The sequence below is a fragment of the Nanorana parkeri genome, unplaced genomic scaffold, assembly GCF_000935625.1.
Source record: "Nanorana parkeri isolate BGI_ZX_2015 unplaced genomic scaffold, ASM93562v1 scaffold360, whole genome shotgun sequence".
In the NCBI taxonomy this organism is placed as follows: domain Eukaryota; kingdom Metazoa; phylum Chordata; class Amphibia; order Anura; family Dicroglossidae; genus Nanorana; species Nanorana parkeri.
In genome coordinates, this window is record NW_017306628.1 from 873,021 (window position 1) to 896,613 (window position 23,593).

General features: G+C 40.5%; 1 protein-coding gene across 1 annotated transcript in view; it reads right to left on the minus strand.

The window, feature by feature from the left end:
* Positions 1-1,236: 1,236 nt before the first annotated feature.
* Positions 1,237-23,593, minus strand: part of MMS22L (MMS22 like, DNA repair protein) — a 64,892-nt gene continuing 42,535 nt past the window's right edge. Inside the window, exons 14-24 of the mRNA XM_018558803.1 lie at positions 15,260-15,441; positions 14,945-15,095; positions 12,702-12,804; positions 11,401-11,574; positions 10,619-10,778; positions 9,647-9,816; positions 7,515-7,726; positions 6,292-6,458; positions 3,627-3,723; positions 2,991-3,158; positions 1,237-1,578 (exon numbers count right to left, since the gene is read on the minus strand). Coding sequence (XP_018414305.1) covers positions 1,491-1,578; positions 2,991-3,158; positions 3,627-3,723; positions 6,292-6,458; positions 7,515-7,726; positions 9,647-9,816; positions 10,619-10,778; positions 11,401-11,574; positions 12,702-12,804; positions 14,945-15,095; positions 15,260-15,441 — 1,672 coding nt within the window. The 3' untranslated portion in view covers positions 1,237-1,490. The remainder of the gene's footprint in view (positions 1,579-2,990; positions 3,159-3,626; positions 3,724-6,291; positions 6,459-7,514; positions 7,727-9,646; positions 9,817-10,618; positions 10,779-11,400; positions 11,575-12,701; positions 12,805-14,944; positions 15,096-15,259; positions 15,442-23,593) is intronic.

The window sequence follows — 23,593 nt, forward strand, 5'->3', positions numbered from 1 at the left end:
CCGCCAAACCCAGACACGTCCATCGGATTGCCAGACAGAGAAGCGTGATTCATCACTCCAGAGAACATGTCTCCTCTTCTCTAGAGTCCAGTGGTGGCATGCTTTACACAACTGCCTCCGATGCTTTGCATTGCACTTGGTGATGTAAGCCTTGGATGCAGCTGCTCGGCCATGGAAACCCATTCCATGAAACTCTCTAGGCACTGTTGTTGTGCCAATCTGAAGGCCACACAAAAATTGGAGGTCTGTAGATATTGACTCTGCAGACAGTTGGCGACTTCTGCGCACTGTGCGCTTCAGCATCCGCTGACCCCACTCTGTCATTTTACATGGACTACCACTTTGTGGCTGAGTTGCTGCTGTTGCCAGTTGCTTCCACTTTGCTATAATACCACTAACAAGTGACTGCGGAATATTTAGTAGCAAGGAAATTTCACGGAACACCTGAATCCAATGATTTGGAGGGTGTCCCAATAATTTTGGTAATATAGTATACATACATAAATACACACTGGCATTCTCCTATTCCTTACTCAACCATTGGGACTGCTGCCCCCACAAAGATCATGGGCAAAGGGTTGAAAGTGCTTTAACCCAGAGATCTGCCACTGAGCACTGCTTTGTGGGAAGACAGAAGGGGTTGCACAGAATCTCCAATGGCGGACATACCAGAATTCTAAACCCAGTAAAAAGGTGTCTTGTATACATTACATGTATGGAGGTATTTATCTTTTTTTTAGTTAGTACATTAGACGTTGACTAGATGACTGAAAAAAATAGGCTGTTGCCTGTTTCTGACTTTAATCCTTTTTTTTGAGTCACTAAAGCCACTGGAAAATCATGACAACCAGCCATTGTTAGAAGGGAAGACAGCAATATCAGCATTAATGCGTCCTTAGGGCAGGTTTCCGTTAATATAAGTACATCACTGAATGTCATTTTAACATTATAATCCTTATTTGTATACAGGATTTATATAGCACCAACAGTTTGTGCAGCGCTTTAACATAGGAATTTGCATTTTAAAAAACCTTGCTGAAAGGAAAATAAATAAGACAAGTATTATAATATATTTTATGACCTGATTTTGTGGAATTAACATAACATCACTAGAGAAATAAAATATTGTATACTTCAGAAAAAAATCCATTATTTTGAGGCTAAGGTGCATATTATACAGCTAGTTACAATAAAAAAAAAAAAAAAAAAAGACAAAAAATGTGAAGATTACAAAACATCTAAAAATATTTCCTTAGAAAAGATATTTACATATTTACTTGAGATCTCAGACAGAGTAAAAGTTCATATTGCACATTTTAGGGAGGCCAAGAAACATGGCTTTGTTGCTGTAAGTCCAACATAAATACTTGTTTTCGTTGAATTTCACAGAACCAAGTTAACACCATCCTTAAGTAGACTGATAAAATGCTACAGAATTTAGCTTCGACGGAACACGACAGTTGTATCTTAGCAATACTTTCGATATTGGTTCAGGATGACGGTCTTTCATTTTCTAGTGCCTGGAGCTCATTTTGTCCAAGTTCACCCAAGTGAGACAGCAATCTTTTGTAAGCCTCCCTGTAAACAAACAATGCATTTACTTTAAAATAGAAGAAAAATCAAATATAAAAAACACCTGAGAGCATTCAGAGGATGGACTGGCTTTCCTTTCATCTGGTATGACGCTCCAATGATCTAACATCTATTTTCCTAGGAGGTACTTCTCACTGACTTGTCTATGGGCTCACAGAGTCATGCAATAGTGGATGGAAATAAATAACTGACTTGTAATATAAGTACATACAATGCATGTACATCTTGGCAACGTTTTGGATTTTTGTAGTCCCATCCAGGTTAATCCACTATCTACTGCCCATCATTTCAGTGTTGATATCAAAATGGTAGCATATGAGCTCCTTTTCTTAATGCTGTCAACATTTGTCACCTTGCCATTTCACATTCCCCACCATCTCCTCGCCATCAATGATTTTAGAGGTAAAAGCAACCATCAAAAGGGTTGCTTAGAAGATCAAGGTACAAGTGATTGCTGTATGTCATATGTTGGCGGAAGCAAAAGGGTTAAAGCTGAACTCCAGCTATAGTTATTTAAATACTCTTACATTGGTCCAACTTGGCACAAAGTATACATAAATTGTCCCTGGCAGAGCCACAGATCCTGCAAACACTAGTAGCTGGAGCTACTAGTGCTTTACAGTGATCTTCCGAGTCCTGCTACAGCTGCTGTGGTGAGCGACTTCCCTCTGCTGTGAAAACACAGGGGGTCTTTCACTTGGCACAGTGGCCATTCAGCAATGTCTAGTATTAGGATGAGGGGTGGTACATTGTAATCCTGTCACAAAACTGGAAAATTCAGACAGGAAAAATATATATATATATATAAAAAGCATAACCAAAAGGTTACTGATAGTAAAAGCTGCATGTCCAAGGGACTGGTGGATATACAGCAGGTAGCTGTAGTTATATAGTTTGAGGCTATAGCATAAGGCAATGCAGCCACCAGGCATACTAAACCGGACAGCTGGAAGGGGTTGTGCAGAATGCCTTACATCAGTGGCTTTGAAGGGGTTAAAGCAGACCCATGTTTAGATACTCCTATGAAATGGAGTTATGACTTTTGGGTATACATGAGCTTCTGTGGAGGAACTTGTACGGTATTAACATTTTGTCCAGGAAAGATTTACTTTATCCATCTTGTTCAATACCATTATACGTCTGGTTCAATACCATTATCATAAGGATTCAAGGGGGGCTGGGGAAAACCCATCCACAAAGCTTCTCTTTACCATCTCAAAGGCATGGGAGATCTTTAGTAAACCACCAGGAAACTCTAAAGGAATGAGGTTTTCCTACAGGCTTTTCTTATATAAATACTATATGGAGAGAGGCAGTGCTTTGAGAAAATCTAGAAAACATTATGACGGTCATTTAAATGCAACGCTCTGAGTCAATTCTATGTAACAGGAACATACCTAGAAGCTGCATTTCTTCCTAGTCCGCGCTTATGCTCTGATGCCATCAAGCTTTCAGAAATTGTAGGAATTAGGTCTACAACAAGTGACTGGTCTAAAATAGACAGGGTCTCCAAGATGCCAAATATCTGATGATCATACATCCACAAATATTCTTGAATAAATTGCCTACATGTGAAGGAAATAAGTAAACGTAAGTAAACTGAGAAGCAAGCTCTTCAAAAGACTCCTAAGCACGTCATGGAGCTTAACAATTTCACTTTTAAATATAATACAATTACAGGATACATTCTCACAAGCCAGACAATGATAATCAGCCTGACCATGATAAGTAATGGTGAAGTATAGAATGGCTATTAGAGCTATGTAGACCTAGATCACCTATTTTCCCTCAAGTCTACAATGGGTAATACAGTTATTTAGAAATAAAGTACCACAACATTTTCCATTCAGTTATGTACACACTACTAAAGATGTCTGACACCCTTCTAGGATTGAGCAATCATCTTGTCCTTGTGTTTTATACCTATCCTAATTCCATTCTGTAACCAATGGCTGAAGAATTCTAATTTACCTTAAGTTCCAAGAAAAAAAAGCCAAGGTTCTTTTGTTTCAGAACTGTGACATCAGATTTACCTTAAAATACATGTAACATATGATACAGCTTCCCCTTGCGGAACCTCTCGACAGCCTTCAATAATGTGCTGCAATGCTTTGATAGAAAGCTTCCTCACTGAAATACAAAAGCAAATTACTAAATAGAAAATGACCAAGTAAAACAGTACGAGATAAAATAAAACCATCGAACAGTTCTAGGAGAGTAAAACTAATAAAAAAAAAAAAAAAAGAAATACTTCTACTGCTCATCGTAGGCCTGTAAACCTGTATAATTCAGCAGTAAGGTCTTGGGCTATTCCCACCACCTTTGTGTGTTTCAGCAACTCCTATTACATTCTCCAGGATAAAAAATGAATTAAAAATCAACACAAAGAATGGGACCACAGCAGGACCCAGGAACTCAAACACATATTATATAATCAATATTGTCCGTGAGAGAAATTGTTAGGCGATTTAACTCTTTAGCACATAGCTAAACCGACACTATTCATTTTGGGTAGACTGACCCTTTAACACTGATTGTTAATGTGCGGCATAACATTTTAGAAGCATGCATGTTTTGTCTAAGATTTGCCGGAAGTGTATTTCCTGTTAAATGAGTGCAGCCTTGCCTTATGCATTAATGTACATGCAGATTTTTTTTCAAAACCGGCATAGCACCAACATACAAAAAGGTGTGACCTGTACCGCTAATTACAATGGTATGGGAATCTCCTTGTGCTTTAGCTGCAGTTACTATATTCAGAAAGATATGCCTAAGGACACAAACTTGAATAAACCAAAACCCCATGGCTGCAATCAGCAACATTTTTAAAGACTTTCCAGTGTCGAGAGATTTTAGATTCCATCAACACCCTTAGTACAAAGGACTGTCGGTAAAACAAGACAGGGCAGAGGTAAGTCAAAGTTCAAACGCATACTTTTTCACCACTTATCTTATGTAGGTCCTCTAATAACCATTAGGGGGAATTGTTTTACAGTAAAAACCTATTACTGCTGAAAAGCACTGTGTACTACATGATAATTCAAGAATAGTGTTGTATCATGTTTGACGTTTAAAAAGTAAAAAACATCTACAAGCCAACATACGTGCCATCACAGCTCTGAGCAACTGTGCAATGAACAGTAAATCTACTTGCAGTAGTGCGTTATTTGACCAAAGTAAAACACGTAGCGTGGATGCCAAATGTTACACATGGGTTAGCTATCCAGGCAAATCCACATTTGATAACGTGTGCATGTCCTGTTTCTAGGAAAAATATGGGCAAGCTATTCTCCAGATATTACTTTACAATCGTTTTTCAGCATGTGATAGATTTGATTTTTTAAAGCTTTTAACCTCAGACAAATCAGTCAGGCTGGGCCTCATACTTGCAAAAGTGAAATAAAAAAAAGTGTCACCAAAGCAGGGGTTCATTTTCATGTATAAAATTCAAAGCTAGAATCTGACTGGTTGCTAGAGTTGCTTCCTTCCACTGTTCATGGTGAAGGCCCATTGCTGAGAATACTGACATTAAGCACCTAAATATATACCGGATGACAAGCTTGGACTCCATTAATGAGAATTGAAGCATGAATAAAAGGCCCAGTTTCCTTTCATTAAAGTGACATTAAAGTCATACGCCCCCCCCCATCCCCCCATGCTGCTTTAAAGACTTACCTTAAATGATGCCTCTTGAACAGATCTTCTTTCCAGTAGTTTTCAGGAGTCCATTCAGCGCTGTTGCCGGTCTCTGATCCAGCACTGACTGCTGTGTCTTCTGTGTCCCACTGAGTCTTTGTGTGTACACGCTCCCAGCTGCGTGTATTGACTTACCCTGTGGTTCGCCTCTTCTCCCGGTCGAAGATCTCTACTATGCATGTGCCCACCCCATCATCCTTCACAGCCGCTCGAGAATCTACAGATCTTCGGACGGGAGCGAGTGGCGTAACTCATTTTTAAAATGTTTTTGCATATGTCTACTTCTTGCTAGCAGTAGACATATGCAACAAAAAAAGAAGAGGTTTAATTATACTTTAAACACTTACGGATTTTAAAAGTAGGAGACGTGTCCTAGAAATGTTGTTGAGGTTTTATGACATATCTATTATGTTCAGATCCTTTCCCTCTGCCACTATTACCTGCTGTCAAAATGACATAGCAGGAGTGGATTTTAATAACGCAGCTCCTCCTGTATGAAATTACACTTGTAGATAGTCTGCGAGTGTCATTGAGACAAAGCAACAAGGTGTTTTTGTATTAACTATTTCAGTATTACAGGTGAAACTCGAATAATTAGAATATCGTGCAAAAGTAATTGCAGTAAGTGCTGCAAAAGCGGCCCAAACCAAGTACTGAGTACATATGCATGCTTGTACTTTTCAGAGGTCCGATATTGTTCTATGTACAATCCTTGTTTTATTGATTGCATGTAATAATCTACTTACATTTTTAAATATAATGTATTCCTATTTACCTCCTTATTAATTCTAATCAGCCTTAATATACTCCTTTCTCCCCTTTAACTTTTAGCTATTATTCTCCTGCCAAAATATTGTTGCTTTTCATTCATTTTGTTTGATATTTTTTTTCAGCAAAAAATTGCAAAATTGTCTAGAGATTACATAGAAAAAATTATTGCCAAAAGAAAGCCCAGTCTGCTAATGCTACAATAAAGGACTTATATCAGACACATTAACTTACCCAGAGGCTCATGGACAAGTATCATGCACTTTAAGATGGCAGGAAGAAGGAACTGAGCATCTGATACATCAATGGTCTTAGTTCGCTGAAAAACATCAACAATGAAAGACAAAACAGAGGCTAACCGAGGAGGTGGGGCTTGGCCTTTGAACTGCAAGTAGCTGTCACTGTAAAAGAAAAAAAGGAATTATTGAAATACAAATGTTTTGTTATTATGATTAAAGTGATATTAAAGTGACCCTAAACTCAGGCGGTAAACGTTAAAAATACATTCAAGTACCTTAACTATGAACAATAATGTATCTTATATGTATATCACTCGGCTGTAGATCCTCAAATCATCTCTGAATTGGTGCTGACACTGTCCTTCCTTCTGGAGGGTTGTTACTTGTGTTCCCCATGATCCCTGTGTGTGTTGTAAAGTAGCCACCACTCCAAGCTCACACCCATGATGGATTATAATCTCACTACAAATTAGTAAACTAAATGTGAGATTGTAGTCCATCACGGGAGTGAGCTTGGAGCGGTGACTACAACACACACAGGGACCATGGGGAACACAAGTAACAACCCTCCAGAAGGAGGGAAAGTATCAGCACCAATTCAGAGATGATTTGAGGATCTACAGCTGAGTGATTAACAAATAAGATACATTGTTGTTAATACTAAGGTATGTGAATGCATTTTAAGATTTAACTGCTGGGTTTAGTGTCACTTTAAAGTCAATTCTTTTTATTGCAAATGCTAATGAAATCACTTACAATGGATGCTATTCCCTGATAAAAGTTTTAGTTTCCTGCAGAACTAGCTGATCATCTGAGCACTGGCTTGCATATCCTGTTTTAGGATGACACCTTTCCTTTGCAGGGTCCCATGGAGCCACCCTTGTGTGTGCTAGTAAGCTGTGTGTGTCTCAAGGGCAAGCCTCTCCCCTCCCATCTAGCACATGGACAACTGCTAAAGACTGCTCTGTCCTTTGTGATCTTGTACTGGATAGGAAGTTCAGGGAAGCCGAGCTAAGAAAGTAAGAAGCAGCTGTTCAGAAACATGATGACTGTGCTTGGGAAAGGAAATGCTTTGCTGGGCAATGGATATTTGTTTGATCTGGATTCAATAGTGAAAGAAACGTTTGAGCGTTTAATACTAAATTAATTCCAAAAAATACATCTTATAAGTTACTACTACCAAGTCAAATACAGAAGTAATAGACAGAATGTACTTACTTTATGATTTGCGTTACAGTTTTCCTGAGGTTGACAGTATGTGGACTCTGAACAGAATCACACAGGGCTAAAAGTATAGGATGGCTTCCTGCAGTTGGTGCTTGAGGAGCACTGGGCAAAAACCTCCCAAAATATTGCTCAATAATGGTTTTCAGCTGCTGTTTTACATAAGCAGCTTGTACTTGGGATTGACGAGATATAATGGACAGACCCTAAAACGGAAAACAAACAATGATAGGATTTGTAATTAGCAGATTTGAATCTTATGGTAAGTTTAGGAAAATGTGCCCAAGCTGTCCAAGTTGATGCCTCAAACCACATACAATATTATCTGTTAGCAATTATCAGCAATAGTAACCAGTCTAGTATCATTCCTGAGAAAATGCTCAGCCGTGAGACCAGAGGTGTTGTAATTTTGGTGGGTCTGGCCTATAAAATTGAAGCTTTCAAAACCATAGGACCGGTTTAATTAACGTAGATCTAATCTCTAATTGGATGGCATTTAATTTGCTAAAGCACCATGCATCAAACTGCTGTTTTTAGTTAATAATAAAAAATTAACTTATTTTACCATCCCCCAGTCTCTCAGGCATTCCCTGTCTACAGTGTCGGCTGCAGGTCATTGCCCGGGGACAGCGTCTTGTGGACCATGTCTGAGCCATTTGTGTTGGCATGGCTGCTTGTGGTCTCCATTAGGAGTGTGTGTGACTATGTGTTAATACAGGAGAGCATTTGGGAGACAGCTGCCACTCCATAACAGGGAGTGTATGAACAAACCTTTCATGGCAGGATCGCCAGCTATGCTTTTTTTCTTCATTCAATAATTTATTTAGTTTTGCATTAGAATGAAACAATCAAGTACAGCAAAAATGTACATTCGTAAATTTTGGCACATAGTGCTGTCTATGCATTTTCTTAACCGTGTACATTATGAATACTGGCATCAAAGAGGGTGCCGCCCAGCTATGCTTTTAATAAAAGTGGCACATTTGAGAAGATTGAAATCTTTGGTTAAGGCCCAATAAAGGCCCTCCTTTGACACAGTCAAGGGAACACTGATGCTTTCAGGTTCTGAAGTCGACATTCTTTCTAATGGGAACAGATGGAGACACAGAAATAAGATTTTGGAAATTTGACATCCTTGCAGTAAAAGCGAATCTCATATAGAGAAACAGATTTATTGTGACATGAAGACTAATAAGCTGAGAATGTATTGATTTTAAACACCTTTCTCCAATCTGTTACTGGAGGGGTATTTTATAAATGATTTCAAGATGGCTGCTGGAGCTCCTCAGTCACAGTACTATAAAGAATGCTATTGGAATATTCCGCTACAAAGCTTCCTCCCAGATCTTTCTGTAGCTAGATCACGATCCCAGGAGCTGATCAATTTATCTCCTGAGCTTTGTGCTGGTCCGTGGCGCTCTCAATGACAGATGGCAGTTCAAGCACTAACCCTTGCTAGAGCTGATGACAGCAGTTTTAAAATGACACTTAGCACTCAAGTGATTGAAGTGGAACCCAGCTATTTTTACATGAACACAGCCTGGCTGATGATGAACCCCGCAGGGGGTATGTCAGTGACACGCTGGACTCACAGAATACGAGTAGAATAATACGAGTATCATTCAGCCCAAAAAAGGACCGGTGGCACTGGACCGAGAAGGAAGTTAAGAAAAGTGCTACAACACCGTGTGACCAGAGTCTTCTTCAAGAATGCAAGAACAAGATGGGCCTTGCCATCCAAAAAAATATTATCTTAAGCATAAATTACTGAAAGGTGGAGTCTGACTGATGTGGTGTAACTGCATATGCTGCGCTTTCTTACTAAACAAGCCAGTATTATAGCTTTGTCCTTTATGTTCTGATCAGTAATAATGTCTAATATTGCTCTCAGTTGAGCAGATAAAGACATTTTAATGGTGCGATGAAAAAAACTATAATGCTGTATTAGCAGAAATCTATTCTTTAAGCACTAATAGCTAAACAAATAGAAAAGAAAAATACACAAGGCAGAAGCACTCTGTCAGACACTGGGCTACACTGTGCATTCCTAAGCAAGGAGACATTTTCAGCACTTGCTGTGTGACACACATTCTGCTACACTGTGCCAGCGTGTTTCAGACCTGTACCTGGAGAAAGAGAGGCAGGCTCTCCATTACAGCAGTCAGCATAGCTGCCGGCAAACCCTTATCTTGTTGGAACAAGGCATGTGGTAAAAGCAGGTAATCGATGATGCGGAAGAGGAGCTGCTGTGCTTTTGAAGTGGCCAGAATCGATGCCCAGTACCGCACAAGATATCCTGGAAAGACGACAAGAAAGAAGATAAAACAGCAGCAGACCCTGAACATTTGGCATACCCTCAGGAGCCAATCAGTGTGACTTATTCTGTAGTTAAATCACATCTCATATGAAGCTGAGCTCCAACATTCATAGGCAAGGCATAATGCCCGGACGTTTCCTGTGTTCTCAAAGCTCCAATGGCTCTTTTTTTGGACTCTTGTTTAATAAAACACAGCTATGCACATTTTCATGAATCATCAGCTAAGAATTATTACTTTATCAAATAGGAGCATTTCTTTCTTCACTGAATAGACAAATCTATGTAACATCCAGTAACAAATCTAAAGATGACAGGGCATCAAATGTGATTAAAATATTAACAGTGCAAAGTACAATGTTAAACAAAATCAGTATTTTATTGCTACACAGGTGCCGCATATGTAGTCTTATGTAAAATCTGTATGTACAGTACGGTTTGGTTGTATTGCAAGCCTTGGGGTTCTGTGTTATTACATGAAAAGGCCTCCAGAAAATTGGGAATTCCCATTTAAACCAAGCCAGTCACATAAGAACACTTTTTAAACGTGGCTGCTGGCAGGAAAACAGACACCACTAGATGCCTCCATGCACCACTGTTAGCTTTATATTTCTGAATACCTCTAAATTCAGCAGCAGTGCATCCAAGATAGGTATAAGACAGTCATGCCCATAAAACAATCTTCAGTAAATGTCTATGTTATACGTGTACTTTAGACTAGATCACATTTTAAAAAGCAGGTACAATTCCCCTAAATATGTTTAAGCAAAAAGTGCTCACTCACCTACAGTACGGTAAGTGATCTGCAGCCCTTCCACCGGGCCCTTCTTCGTTAGATACGGTTTGACATATTTTAGGATGTCTCCAGAATACTCCAGGCATTTTGTTACCATGGTAGACTTTTCTGATAAGGTCTGTAGGCCGCTATATACTATACCAACTACCTAAAAAGAAATGAATAAAAAAGCTAATGTTTTATATGGCTCACTGCAGTGCTATTTAAGTTCAAATAATCTTTATAAGGAGAACTATGAGGCGAGTGATTTTCACTCAACCTCATAATTCGAGACGACGTGTGGCAATGAAACTGTCACACGTCGGCTCAATAGATCGGGAAGTCAGTGAACAGATACCGTCGCTCGCTCACTTCTCGATAATCTCCCTGTTGAGAGCCATGACGGTCACTCACGGATCCCTGCAGGGATTCCCCCTCCCTTTTCCGATCCTCCAGCGCTGACTGGCAGGACGGACAGGGGAGGGGGCGGGCAGAGTTGGTTCTGCCTCTAGATAGGCAGAGCCACCTGTCAATCACGCAGCTGGGTGGATGTCGACAGCTGCAGCGGTCTCAGTATACCGCGATCTGTAGCTCGATATATATTGAGCTTTGGGTCACGGGAGGGCGCTAGTTTATGTCGCCCCGTGACCCTTAGGAGAACTGTGGGGAAAAACACTTACACCATAGTTCTCTTTTAACCAAAATGAAACAAAAGTAAAAGGTGTACAAACAGGTCAATTTAAATAGACACAAACCATACGCTTAATATTTGTTGCGTCTATGTATATTACCTTGAAAAACTGCAGAAGTGCAGTCTTTGGATCCTGCATGTAATTTGCTGCTTCGATTTGAGCTTTAACGAACATGTTTTCTACTTCAGGAAGCTTGAATACTAACCGGGTTAGTTCTCTAAGCTGTTCTGAAATTGCTGAAGCTGTAAAATTAAAATCCAACCAGAAATCAGACTTGTAATATTAACAAGGTACAACTATCTGCATGAAATACAGGCTGTATAAATGTATTTATATACGCGCTTGATGCTTACAATTATGTCTATGTAAATGTTTTAATTGACGCCCCGAGACTTCAGCAACTTTATGACTCTTGCTAGAGTTCACTCTGCTGTCTGGAAGTGTTAACAAGTGCTAACAACTCTACTTGTATAGTACTGAACAGAAGTATATACAAAAACCACTATAGATTCCATTAAGATATCACAACACTGTTGGCACTCTGCACTTCCAGCAGCCGTTTTTGCACTCTACATTTTGGGGATCTGGGCTTTAAAGTGACATTAAAGTCAAATTTTTTTCCCCTCCCCCCCAATAATGAAAGCACTTACCTTAAATGATGTTTCTTAATCCGATCTTCTTTCCTGTCGTTTTCATCTGTCCCTCCAGCGCTGCGGCCGGTCTCCGATCCAGCGCTGACTCCTCTGAGCTTGCTGGCACTTCCTGTCCCACGGTGTCTGCATGCGGGTGCACGCGTCCATAGACTTACCTTGTGTCTCTCCTCGCGTCCCGGCTGGAAATGTGAACTGCGCATGCGCCCGCCCTAAGATGCTTTGCGGCCCCCCGGGGATCTTCACATTTTCAGATGGGAGCACACAGGGAAGACACAGGTGAGCACGCAGGGAAGACACACCTCTGTTAAAGCGTTTTTTTTTTTCTTTTCACACTTTTTGCATAGATCTACTGCTTGCTAGCCATAGATATATGCAAAAAAAATGGAGGCTTTATTTATTCTTTAAGCTACATACAGTATCTGAGCTAGAAATCTTAGATCTTACAGCAAAATGGCCCAGTGTATTAGTTTTTTTTTAAAATTTAATTAGGTGACATCTTGACTGTTCCACAAGTACTGCCAGGTCTTAGCCCCAATATAATGTGAATTTTCTTGAGCAGCAAGTGCTGCAGTTAATATTTTGTGGATTGGTATAGAGGCAACAGAAATCTTAAGCGTTTCAGCATTCTGTGGAAATGAAAAAAAAAAAAATGACCACCATATTTCATGACATGGCAAACTACTGCATGAGAATTCTTCAGACATAAAACTTACTTTGTTCAGTGTCTGTTCGAATCGTAACACCCACTGGCTGATCAACATACATCTGCAAAACACATCGACTCCACGTTCTGACTGACAGGGTCTGAAAAGTTGTATTTCCCATGTCGTTGAGAGCCTCTGTTAATGTTCTAGGGGGAAAAAAACGTAATTAAAAAGCTTTTCAATGTTACTTAAGCTTCACGAAGCTATAATGTGACATAAAACACCCCAATTAAACAGCGACCTCCATATAATAAGACAAACAGTGAGCGGTACCCAATCAGCTTTCATAGCCTGAAATACTGCAAACTGATTAAATATGATTGGTTCCTAGGCGTTATTGCACATCTCTGCACTTTTCACTGTGCCGTTAAACAGACCTGATTGTGTCTGACTAGCGCGTTCACTTTCTGAGACCTAATTACACAGCTATCTTTAGAGGCTAAATAATTGCTTAATGAGCATTACAGAAGTTTAATTTCTCCTAGGTGTGATGATATAAATGGCTGAATGCGCTATCTTTCAAAGCTGTCACCACATTGGAACACATTACAGCAGAAGTGTGCAATGTGTGGCCTTCCAGCGGTTGTGGAACTTCAAGTCACAGCACATGTCGTCAGGGTCTGCCTGGTGGGACATTCTTGAATTTGTAGTTCACAACAGACGGAGAACCATTTTGCAAGTGGCGATACAACAATGTATTTGCTTAAACAAAGAGGAGTGTGTGAGTTACCAAAAAAAGGGACCACAGGCACACTAGTTATGTCTTTTAGAGCCTGTGACAACAGCATCCATTTGACATGTTTCCGAGACCATTCAAAATTCAATGACAAGTGCATGTGGCCGTCTTCTGAACTGCATTTGACCTGCCTCAAGTGGATTTTGCATTCTCATAGCTATGCAAAACTCACTTAAAAGTGAACAAAAGCCTGTCACCATAGATGTTATTAAAGTCATCACTATGAGCGGGCACCTCTATACAGACTGTGCCCTGCAGACCGTTTACCATAAGGTAACTGTAGGTTGTGATTCATGTGCTAATACACCTTATTTCAAGAAATGTATTTTGACAATTTTTTCCAAAAACATTGAGCCATTTAGGTCTTAGTCCTTAAAAGAGAAAAATGGGGTAAGTGGTTTTCCCCATAGTTCTCTTAGGGGTCATGGGAGGATATATACTAACCTCCTACCGTGACGGATCCTGACATCACTGTCGAGATCCACCTAGCTGCGTGAGTGACAGCTGGCTCTGCCTATCTAGAGGCAGAGCCAGCTGTATCCGCCCCTCCCCCGTCTGTTCCTCCAGTGAGTGCTGTAGGATCAGAGAGGGGAGGGGGGAATCCCTGCAGGGAGCCGTGACTGACAGCCACCGCTCTCTGCAGGGAGATGATCGAGAAGTGAGCGAGCGATGGTATGTGTTCACTGACTTCCCGATCTATTGAGCCGACCTGTGACAGTTTCATTGTCACACGCCGGCTCGAACTATGAGAATGAGTGATTTTCACTCACCTCAAAGTTCTCCTTTAATGGCCAAAGAAATAGTTGTGGTGGGTAACATACAGCTACAGAGTAACCTCATCACAATGAGCGTTTTTTTCTGCTATTTGGCAGAAAGTCTGCCCTTAGATGTTGGATGGAAGATGACAAATCTGTCTGTCCTCTAGAGACAATCGCTGTGACTTTGAGCCCACTATAATGTATTACTATGACTCAAATAAATTGTGAAGAGAAGGTATCCTCATTTCTACAGTGACCAGCATACTTGAAAGAGCTTTGTGACTGATGAAGCACAGTTTTGTGGTCATGCAAAAAGAGCACTGTTAATTACATTTATTATGACAGAACGTCTAACATACGTGCACTAGCAAACAGTGCGCCTATTTACAGGTTTATGTAACAGAGAACTTTACCCAAAACTACAATGTAATAAACAGCAAACTATTTTTGGAAGAGTAAATCTGGGTGCATGGAGAGAATTTCAGCTGATTCAGCAAGAATTGGCCAAAATTCGATCCCTGGGTAGTCTTATCACCTTGACAGAAGTCAATCTTTAAATTGACTTTTGCCAAAGGAAAAATCATCAGACGAACAGCAGCCAATCTGCTGCAAGCACTGTTTAGGTATTGACAGTGACGGATGCTGCTTTCAGAATACAATGTGCACAACGGAAGACTCATACATGCATGCTGTTAGTGCAGATGTACTACATTTTTTTTTCGTTCAACCTCAGTGACCGTTAAGCAAATGTATACCTTCAATTACATTAGAATTTCCTGAATGTTATCTTACCTATTTGCAATTAGATGGCTCAGATAGCGGGACACCAACTGAGTAGTGATCATGTCATCCCATCCAAATAGCTGCATCATTGAAACAAAGGGCTGAGGCTGAAGCTCAGGTGGGGCACTACCAGGTATGTCTAAAGCCAGAAGTGTGTAGCCTGATCAGAAGAGGAAAAAAAACAATCACGGATAAATACTAAACTATGTGAAGATAGATATTTTGGAGAAATGAATGAAATGCATTCAAATATATCTATAATAGAAATTAAATATAAAATAGGACATGAGATTTAAAGGAAAAAAAGTGGAGGAGAGCACTGACCTGCTGCCGTGTCAGCTAGCTGGGAGGGAGGTGTTTGGGAAAGTCTCAAGCTCTTCAAGAACGGGAAGAAATTTCTCCAGAGAGCAGAAGCGACAGCTAGATGGCGCTCTTTTGCCACTGACAATGCCTGTGCTTGGACGCCTGCATTCCCATGTCCTTGGGCTGCGCGACTGTGAATGTTTCTGAAAAAGAACACAATATCCCAATGCATTTCAAAAAACAAACCAGCTACTTCATTCGCAGATTTATATGCATCAATCCAGTATTCCCTATGATACATTTAAAAGACCAAAAAAACAGCGACTTCCTTTTAAGATTGATAAGTATCTATCAGGTATTGTTCAAACACAACCTATTATTATTATTATTATTAACATACCAAATCACACAGAAATCATAACAGCACTAAAAACGCCTGAATTCAAGTGTCAATCTCTAGTAAAAGTGGGCCAAAGTTCATATAGCAAGAACTTTCATATCGTCGGCTATTAAGGAGATGCATTAAATATAATAGTTGGATACTTTATACCAGGGCTGGACGAATCTTACTGAAAATAGGAGAAAGTTACAAAATTGGATACATTTGCGGAAGTCTCGGGCTTGCAAATTAACCCAAATAAATCACAAGCGATTAATGTGTCTCTACAGGAGACTACGAAATCACAGTTACAACTACAATACTCTTTCCCATGGTTTTCGTCCCTTCAATATTTGGGAATAAAACTCACCCCCTTATATTCTACACTTTATCAAGCAAATTACCCGATATTGATATGCCAACTTAAACAACTCCTGATTTCTTGGAAAGATTTTCGTGTGTCCTGGATAGGGCGAATTCATGCTATTAAAATGTCCTTTCTTCCTAAGTTACATAGTTACATAGTATTATTAAGTTACTTTATGTATTCAGAGTCTTAGGCCCCGTTCACATTGAGCGGTTCGCAAATCGCGCGATATTAACCCCTTCGTGACTGACGACGTATGGCGTACGTCGCCAGCATTGGGGCTGTTTAAACAGACTCCCGGCGACTTTTGCCGCCGGGAAAGGAATTACCGCGCGATAAAATCGCTCATTGTGAACGGGGCCTTACCAATATTGGTCCCTTCCCATATACTTCGCATGATACAGAGGGATACTTCGAGTATCTGTTTTGCACAAGGATTAACAATGCTTGATTTCCAACATATTCATGGCTGCTAAACAGACAATTGCTAGATCCTGGAAATCCCCTAAACTTAATTATGTGGAGGTTTAAAAATGTGTCACAGGTGTGCTGATAACTGAACAATTGACAGCTATCTTGGATGATTCCTACACTAAATTCGAGAAAATTTGGGAATCTTGGATCACCTTTGATAGTTCGTTGAATTTTGACCCAGACCGTCTACGGATTTGATGGGTTATGTGTATCCCGTGCGATATAGTTAGTACTTATTAATGCTCTATTCCACTTTTCCTGAACCTGCTCGACATATTGTTCTCATTGGGCAGTATCCCTGTATCCCTGTTTTTGTTTGGGGCTTTGATTCCAAGAGTCGAATTTAAGCGATGCCCTCTATTTTTGGTTCAATGGTTTACTCTATTACTACTCTATTGATATTGATATGATTCCCTTTATGTCTTCCATTGTTGTTCATTCCTAAATATTATTTTGTATCGTATGTAATTCCTACATTATTTTCTGCTTTCTTTGTCTATACCTTTGTAGTTATTCAAGTATTCAAGCACACGCGTAACCGATGCATAGTGCCCCCTGCATGCACACAAGTAACCGATGCCTAGTGCCCCCTGCATGCACACAAGTAACCGATGCCTAGTGCCCCCTGCATGCACACACGTAACCGATGCATAGTGCCCCTGCATGCACACATGTAACTGATGCATAGTGTCTGCTGCATGCACACATGTAACTGATGTGTAGTGTCCCCTGCATGCACACACTTAAGCGATGCATAGTGTCCCCTGCATGCACACATGTAACTGATGCATAGTGTCCCCTGCATGCACACATGTAACTGATGCATAGTGTCCCCTGATACAGTTTTGCTATCAGCGGTTTCATGAATTGCGCTTTTGCAAAGTCCCACATTTTAACTATGCTTTGACAAAATGTACCCAAGACAGATTTGCAAGGAAATGCATGAAAACCATCACATGCATACATTTTACTAAACCCCCTTCAGGAAATGGAAAAGAAGAATGCAGGCAAAATATATGTGAAACGCTTCAATTTCATTTCAAAACGTTACAGAAAATGAAACAAAAGCAAATCTATTTAGAAAAGTTAGAGTATAAACCAGCTTCTACATTTATGTTAACTTGTATTTAGACCAAATATGTATGAGGCTGTCACACATTAGCAGCAATTTTCCCAGAACATGGCTGCATCCTCTCTTGCAATGTATAAGCATTATATTAAAACGCATAGGTAACCTTACAGTGGAAAGCTACACATTACATAAAAAACAAAAAAGCCTACTCCAAGGATACGCTGTATACCTAAATTCCTAGAGAAAGGTAACACAGATTGCCGTGTCTCCTTCAGCAGGACATGCGTCAGATTTCCTAATGCGTTTTACTAAATGATATTACATGACTGCGGCCACATCTTTGTTAGTATAGTAAGGACAAACGTTGCAGCCATACAAAGCATCTCCCTTCTGCAGACAATGTGGCATGAATTCAATAATACACTCAATTTTCTTTGATTCCTCTAGTACCGTGCTCGCTACTTAATCTAATTTGGAAGTTGTGACTTTCTAGAGGTTTAATAGAGATATGTCTGCAGGGAATCAATGTTCCCTGAAAAGGGGGGGAGGGGAAAAAGGCATTAACAAATTTGTCTGGCAGAGCCAGATTCAAAACATTACTGCGGTAGGCTGATTAACTAAATAACATGCTTATTAAAAACAATCTGGGGGAACGTGCCATCATTGTTGTTTCCATTTATCTTTTGGTCAACCCAATTCTGTGAGTACGTCCAAATTATTACATTACTTTTATTAAATTGTATGAACAGCCTTGTAAAGTCAAAGCCTGGATACAAATGATTGCAGTGCGGAATGAGGCGCTGACAAGCTGCTGCAGGTATAGTGGTAGGCCACTACAGCGCAAGGTTTTCTTTACACTTGCCACAAGCCCTACCTACAAAAGAAGTTAGAAGATACTAAAGCTTTGCTCACACATAATATACCAATAAGAGTATCACACATGAAGATATTCAAAAGAAGATTGTATTGCAATGACAGTGTCTTTGCTACCCACAGTAGACTTCTTGTCCAAGAGCTGCATAGAAAATAATGCCAACCCAGGCAAGAAAAAAACAAAACAAAAAAACCCATGCTGCACTGCAAAGTTACATAAAATATGAAATATCTCTAAATATGTATTGATGTGGGAACATGCACACCATAACATTTTACATACATTAGGTTTCATAGATGACAAATGTGCATACTATAAAACAGTATTTCTCAAGCTGTGTAACCTCAGGACCCACATTTGTCCTTTGTCATTAAGTCGTGACCCAAGGAGCACTGCAATGGAATGCACGGGAATGCAGTACCAGGCGTTCGGGTGCAGACGATCGGACTGTGGGCGGGAGGAGCAGTTGGGGGGGGGTCTTTCAAATTAATGGCAATGCAACACATCTTCCACACCAGAACCCGCAGTAGGTAAGATTGCATGGTACAGTGCATTCATCTTATGGGACTATGCGATTAGCGCACTGTACTAGTGTGAACGGACCCCACAGACACAATCTCACACACTCACGACATTTTCTCACACACACATATACACTCTAAAACAACAATATACATTTTTTTTTTTTTTTAAGATCCATCTCCCTATCTTATGAGAACTGGAGCGGACCCTCAGCTTGGGGTACAGTGTAGGCCAGAGGTGCCCATTAGGTAGATCATGATCTACCAGTAGCTCTCAAAGCTGATCCTGGTAGATCACAAAGGGGTGAATGGTGGCCCCTTTATTCCATTTTGGTATATTTATTTAGCTGTGCACACATGATTACTTATTAGCCTGAGTCTGCTGAGCCAAGCTCCCTGAAACCTTTCTGGTGGATACTGGTGGTTGAAGTGCTATGTATTACATCAAAGAATATTAGTTAACAGCCTGTTGCACTGCACTGTTTGCAAAATACAGCAAGGTGAGCCAGGAGAGAGAGCGGGGAGAGACACACAGGAGAGAGAGCAAGGAGAGACAGCCCAGGAAGAGAGAGAGGAGAGACAGCCAGGGGAGAGAGCAAGGAGAGACAGCCATCACAGGGGAGAGAGACAACCAGGAGAGAAAACTAAGAATAACAGCCAGGAGAGGGAGAGCGAGGAAAGAGTCAGGAGAGAGAGCAAGGACAGCCAGGAGAGAGAGAGAGCAAGGACAGACAGCCAGGAGAGAGAGAGCAATGACAGACAGCCAGGAGAGAGAGCAAGGACAGACAGCCAGGAGAGAGAGCAAGGACAGACAGCCAGGAGAGTGAGGAGAGACAGCCAGGAGAGAGAGAGCGGGGGAGGTATTTTTTTCGTTGGTAGATCTCATGTAGCTTGTCATTTGAAAAGTAGATCTTAAAAACACAAAAAATTGTGGGCACCCCTGGTGTAGGCTGTTGTGCTGTGACAGAGCTCCATCCGTATGTGCATTGCTTGTACAGCTCCCTTGCGTGTCCTGTAGAGGTGATGGAAGTCAGAATCTGACGTCACTCCAGTCCAGGCACCTCTACAGGACACATATGGACGGAGCTCCCTTATGGCCATATTTCCAGCCCACTCCACCTCAAGCTGACACGCAGGGCCAAGCAGCATATTCTGAATGTCTGCTTGGCACGAGAACCGACGGTGCTGCGCTATGGGGAGGCTGAGGAGTGTCTCATCTAGAAAAGTGGAAGGCATTTGGCGACCCATTGAACACGGGGGGCGCGAAGCACTTTTGGGTCACAACCCACCAGTTAAGAACCAAAGCTTTAAACAATACAGCCTGGTATGTAACTAGACGGTGGAGTAGCAGCAAACCAAAGCGATCCTTGTGCTTACCCCTCCTTTAAAGGCCCAACTCCAGGCTCCCCCTCTCCTCAACACATTTGAGCACCACCTTTTTTACCAAGTGTCTTCAGTCTGGCCACAGAGCGTCACAGGTCCTATTTACTCTGCTGTAGTAGACAATCCTTAATGCCACAGAAAGCAGTGGCCAAACCACTCTCCCTTCATCAGGGCTCCACACAATATCAAAACTTGAAAGGACTCAGCAGAGAATAACATTGACCCCACAGATCTATATTAGAATCTATATTAAACTTTCCTCATGGAGTAACAGATGTAACAGCTGCTGAGCCACAAAGATTGCCCCCAAAATGATGGCCGTTTTTATATGACCTATTTACAAACAATTTCATTATCTTGGGCTCATATCCTTTTCTAGTCTGGCGCTCCTCGCTTTAATTCCATGACTTCAGCAACAATTTTATTGCCGTCTTTGTCCTCTCTTAGATTCAATATCTATTTGATCTGGGCACCTTTGTCATGGAGGTAAATAGAGAGATCCAAAACTTTACAGTTGTCACCAGAACAAGGGGAAAAGTAAATCTTCCAATGTCGATAACTGTTCCAATGATGACTGTCTAAGAGTGGAAGTCTTCTCACTTTGGAGAGATTTCCTCTCATTTCCCATTGCATGTTGGGGACATGAAGGAAAGGAAAATCTACCTAACAGGACATAGGCAGCAAAACAAACTTAGGTTTTGTATATACATTGAAACATTAAAGCGTATAAACACATAACTGGATTCAATGTAGTTTTCATATCTGGCGAGTGTTAAGTTTCAACATCTGTAATACTGGTACTGACATTAGCCGATAACATCCGGTATCCTGGAAGGGGTGCTGATCTGCAGCGTCTGTGGACCGGTCACAGACTTTGAGAAGTGGTGATACATTTCAAATGGAAAAGAACCAGTTAGTAAAACAGCTTAAACCATCAACAATATGTTTTATATAAGAAGCACATCCAAAGCTCCTAAACCATTATTATACAGGATTTATATAGTGTCAACAGTTTGTAAATTCTTCCTTGTACAGATGTTCCTCACTTACCGACTTACCTGTTTTGCGACCACTCGCACTTACGACGGACTGCCGATCGACCTCTGACCTTGCGCGTCAGCGCGCCGCGTCGCCGGCGGAAGTGGTGTCCTCCGATCTTTACTGCGGGTCCCGGTAAGTATTTTCATTGCCCGATGCACAGTACACTGTTCGGTACTGTACATCGGCAACGCTATACAGTACTGTACTAATGCAGTACAGTACTGTATAGAGTTCCTCACTTAACGACCAATCCGTTTAACGACCTGGTCGTAGGAACGGAACTCGGTCGTTAAGTGAGGAATACCTGTATTGTAAATCGCAGCGCAGTTACAATAAAAGTCAAGACAAGATGGTAAGGAGGGCTCTGCACACGAGAGCTTACAATCTAAAAATCTAAGCTTCTCTATGCTCTGTATCCCCCGTTATCAATGAACAGGAATCCTTTATACTGAGTGTTCCTGTTCATTGATAACATGAGAACATTGTGTGTTTACTATAACCACAATTATGAATTCCCATTCATTCATAATTAAAGATATAGTAGGTGTTTCTAAACTGTTAGAAATGCTCAGTCACAACTTTAGAGATGTTTTCTTGTCGTTGTGGTGAACTTTGAAAATAAATGACATCACATTACAAGCAGCTAAAAAAGTCAGAGATGGCTTGGTTTAAGCTTCTACTGCTTAATATGTGAATAATGTAATGTCTGGGTACATGTTCACTTTATAAAGAAATAATATGTTATACAGAAGGCTTGAAAATGTTTAGGGTGTCTCACCAGTCAGCATGACCGGACTATAGCCTTGCAATTTATGTTAACATTTCTTGGGTTCATAGAGCTTTCTTTTGGTGGTATATAATCACCACTGGGGTTTTAATTTTTTACTATATAATGAAAAAAGTACCGCAGCTAATACAAACGATCAGGCGTCTCTTAAGACGCCCGATCGCTTGAATGTAAAGCTCCCGGCGATTTAATTACAACGGCCGGCCAGGAAGCTACTCGCATGCCTCCGGGGTCCTCTCATCACAAACGAGAGGATGAGCGGATTTTTCAAGCCCTGGTTATACATATATAATTTGTTTTATGCATGTTGACTTATATTAAACAAATAGGGGGAATTTATCAAAATTGGAGTAGTCAGAATCTGGATCAGTTGCCCATAGTAACCAGCTTCTTTTTTTTAGTTTGTTCGGTTAAGCTATGAAAACGAAAGATAGAAGCTGGTTACTACGGGCAACTGCTCCAAATTCTGTCTGCTCCAGTTTCGATAAATTCACCTCATAGTATTTTTCGCTCACAAAAATGTTTATTGAATTTTAAAACAGACATAAGTTTAAAGTAGAACATTGCATGTTACAAACAGAAATAGAGCCACACAGGCCAAGTATGTGTGTTCCGCTACTCTTTCACAACATAAGATCATAAAACCATAATCATCAAAAAACCCTCCAAGTATTTTTCTTACACTTGGCTGGAGGAGCCCTAAGACCTAAACACAAAGCATTAGTTTAGAACACTTTGTATTATTGTTGGGTCTGAAATGACAGCACAGGTGCAGTAGCATCACAATGTTCAATGACAATCATCCAACCTCGTCAATACTTTCTGCTGGCATGCTGCATCCCTGTCTTTATGCGCAGGGTAATATTCAAAAGGTAGAATAATGTGGTGCCTTTTTATTTCATGTGAAGTTTATGATAAAAGGTGGCTTAGAAGTGCTATGACACCTAATTAGCAATGATATGAAGGAAATCAAGGCACAGGGCAGGTGTTCTTTTCCTTGGTTGCCACAGTTCTCCCGGCCAATTAAAAGCCTTGTATCAAATCAACTTCCTCTAGTAAGCATTATGCTTGATAAGCTACTCGCCAAATCTTATAAAAAAAAACATGAAAAATTCAAGAATATTTAACTTATTAGCGCACACTGCATTTCTTATAAATTCTAAATTTACATGAGTAATTATTTATTTATATACTGTTAGGCAAAAACAAACAAATACATCATTTATTTAAATTTGTTGTTATTTATCAATCCTAATATTCTTAACAGGATAGCTGGAAATTGCTGTTTTTGCGCCATCCCATATTTTACTCTTTTGTTCTAAAACCAGCTCACTCAAGGGTGCTGTAAACATCTGGAGCAAGAGCACTCTGTTCTTCCAGTATTTACAGGGCCTGACAACTACAGACACCAGGTTTAGTGACCACTGGCCTGCCTATGCTATGCATCATGGTTTTGC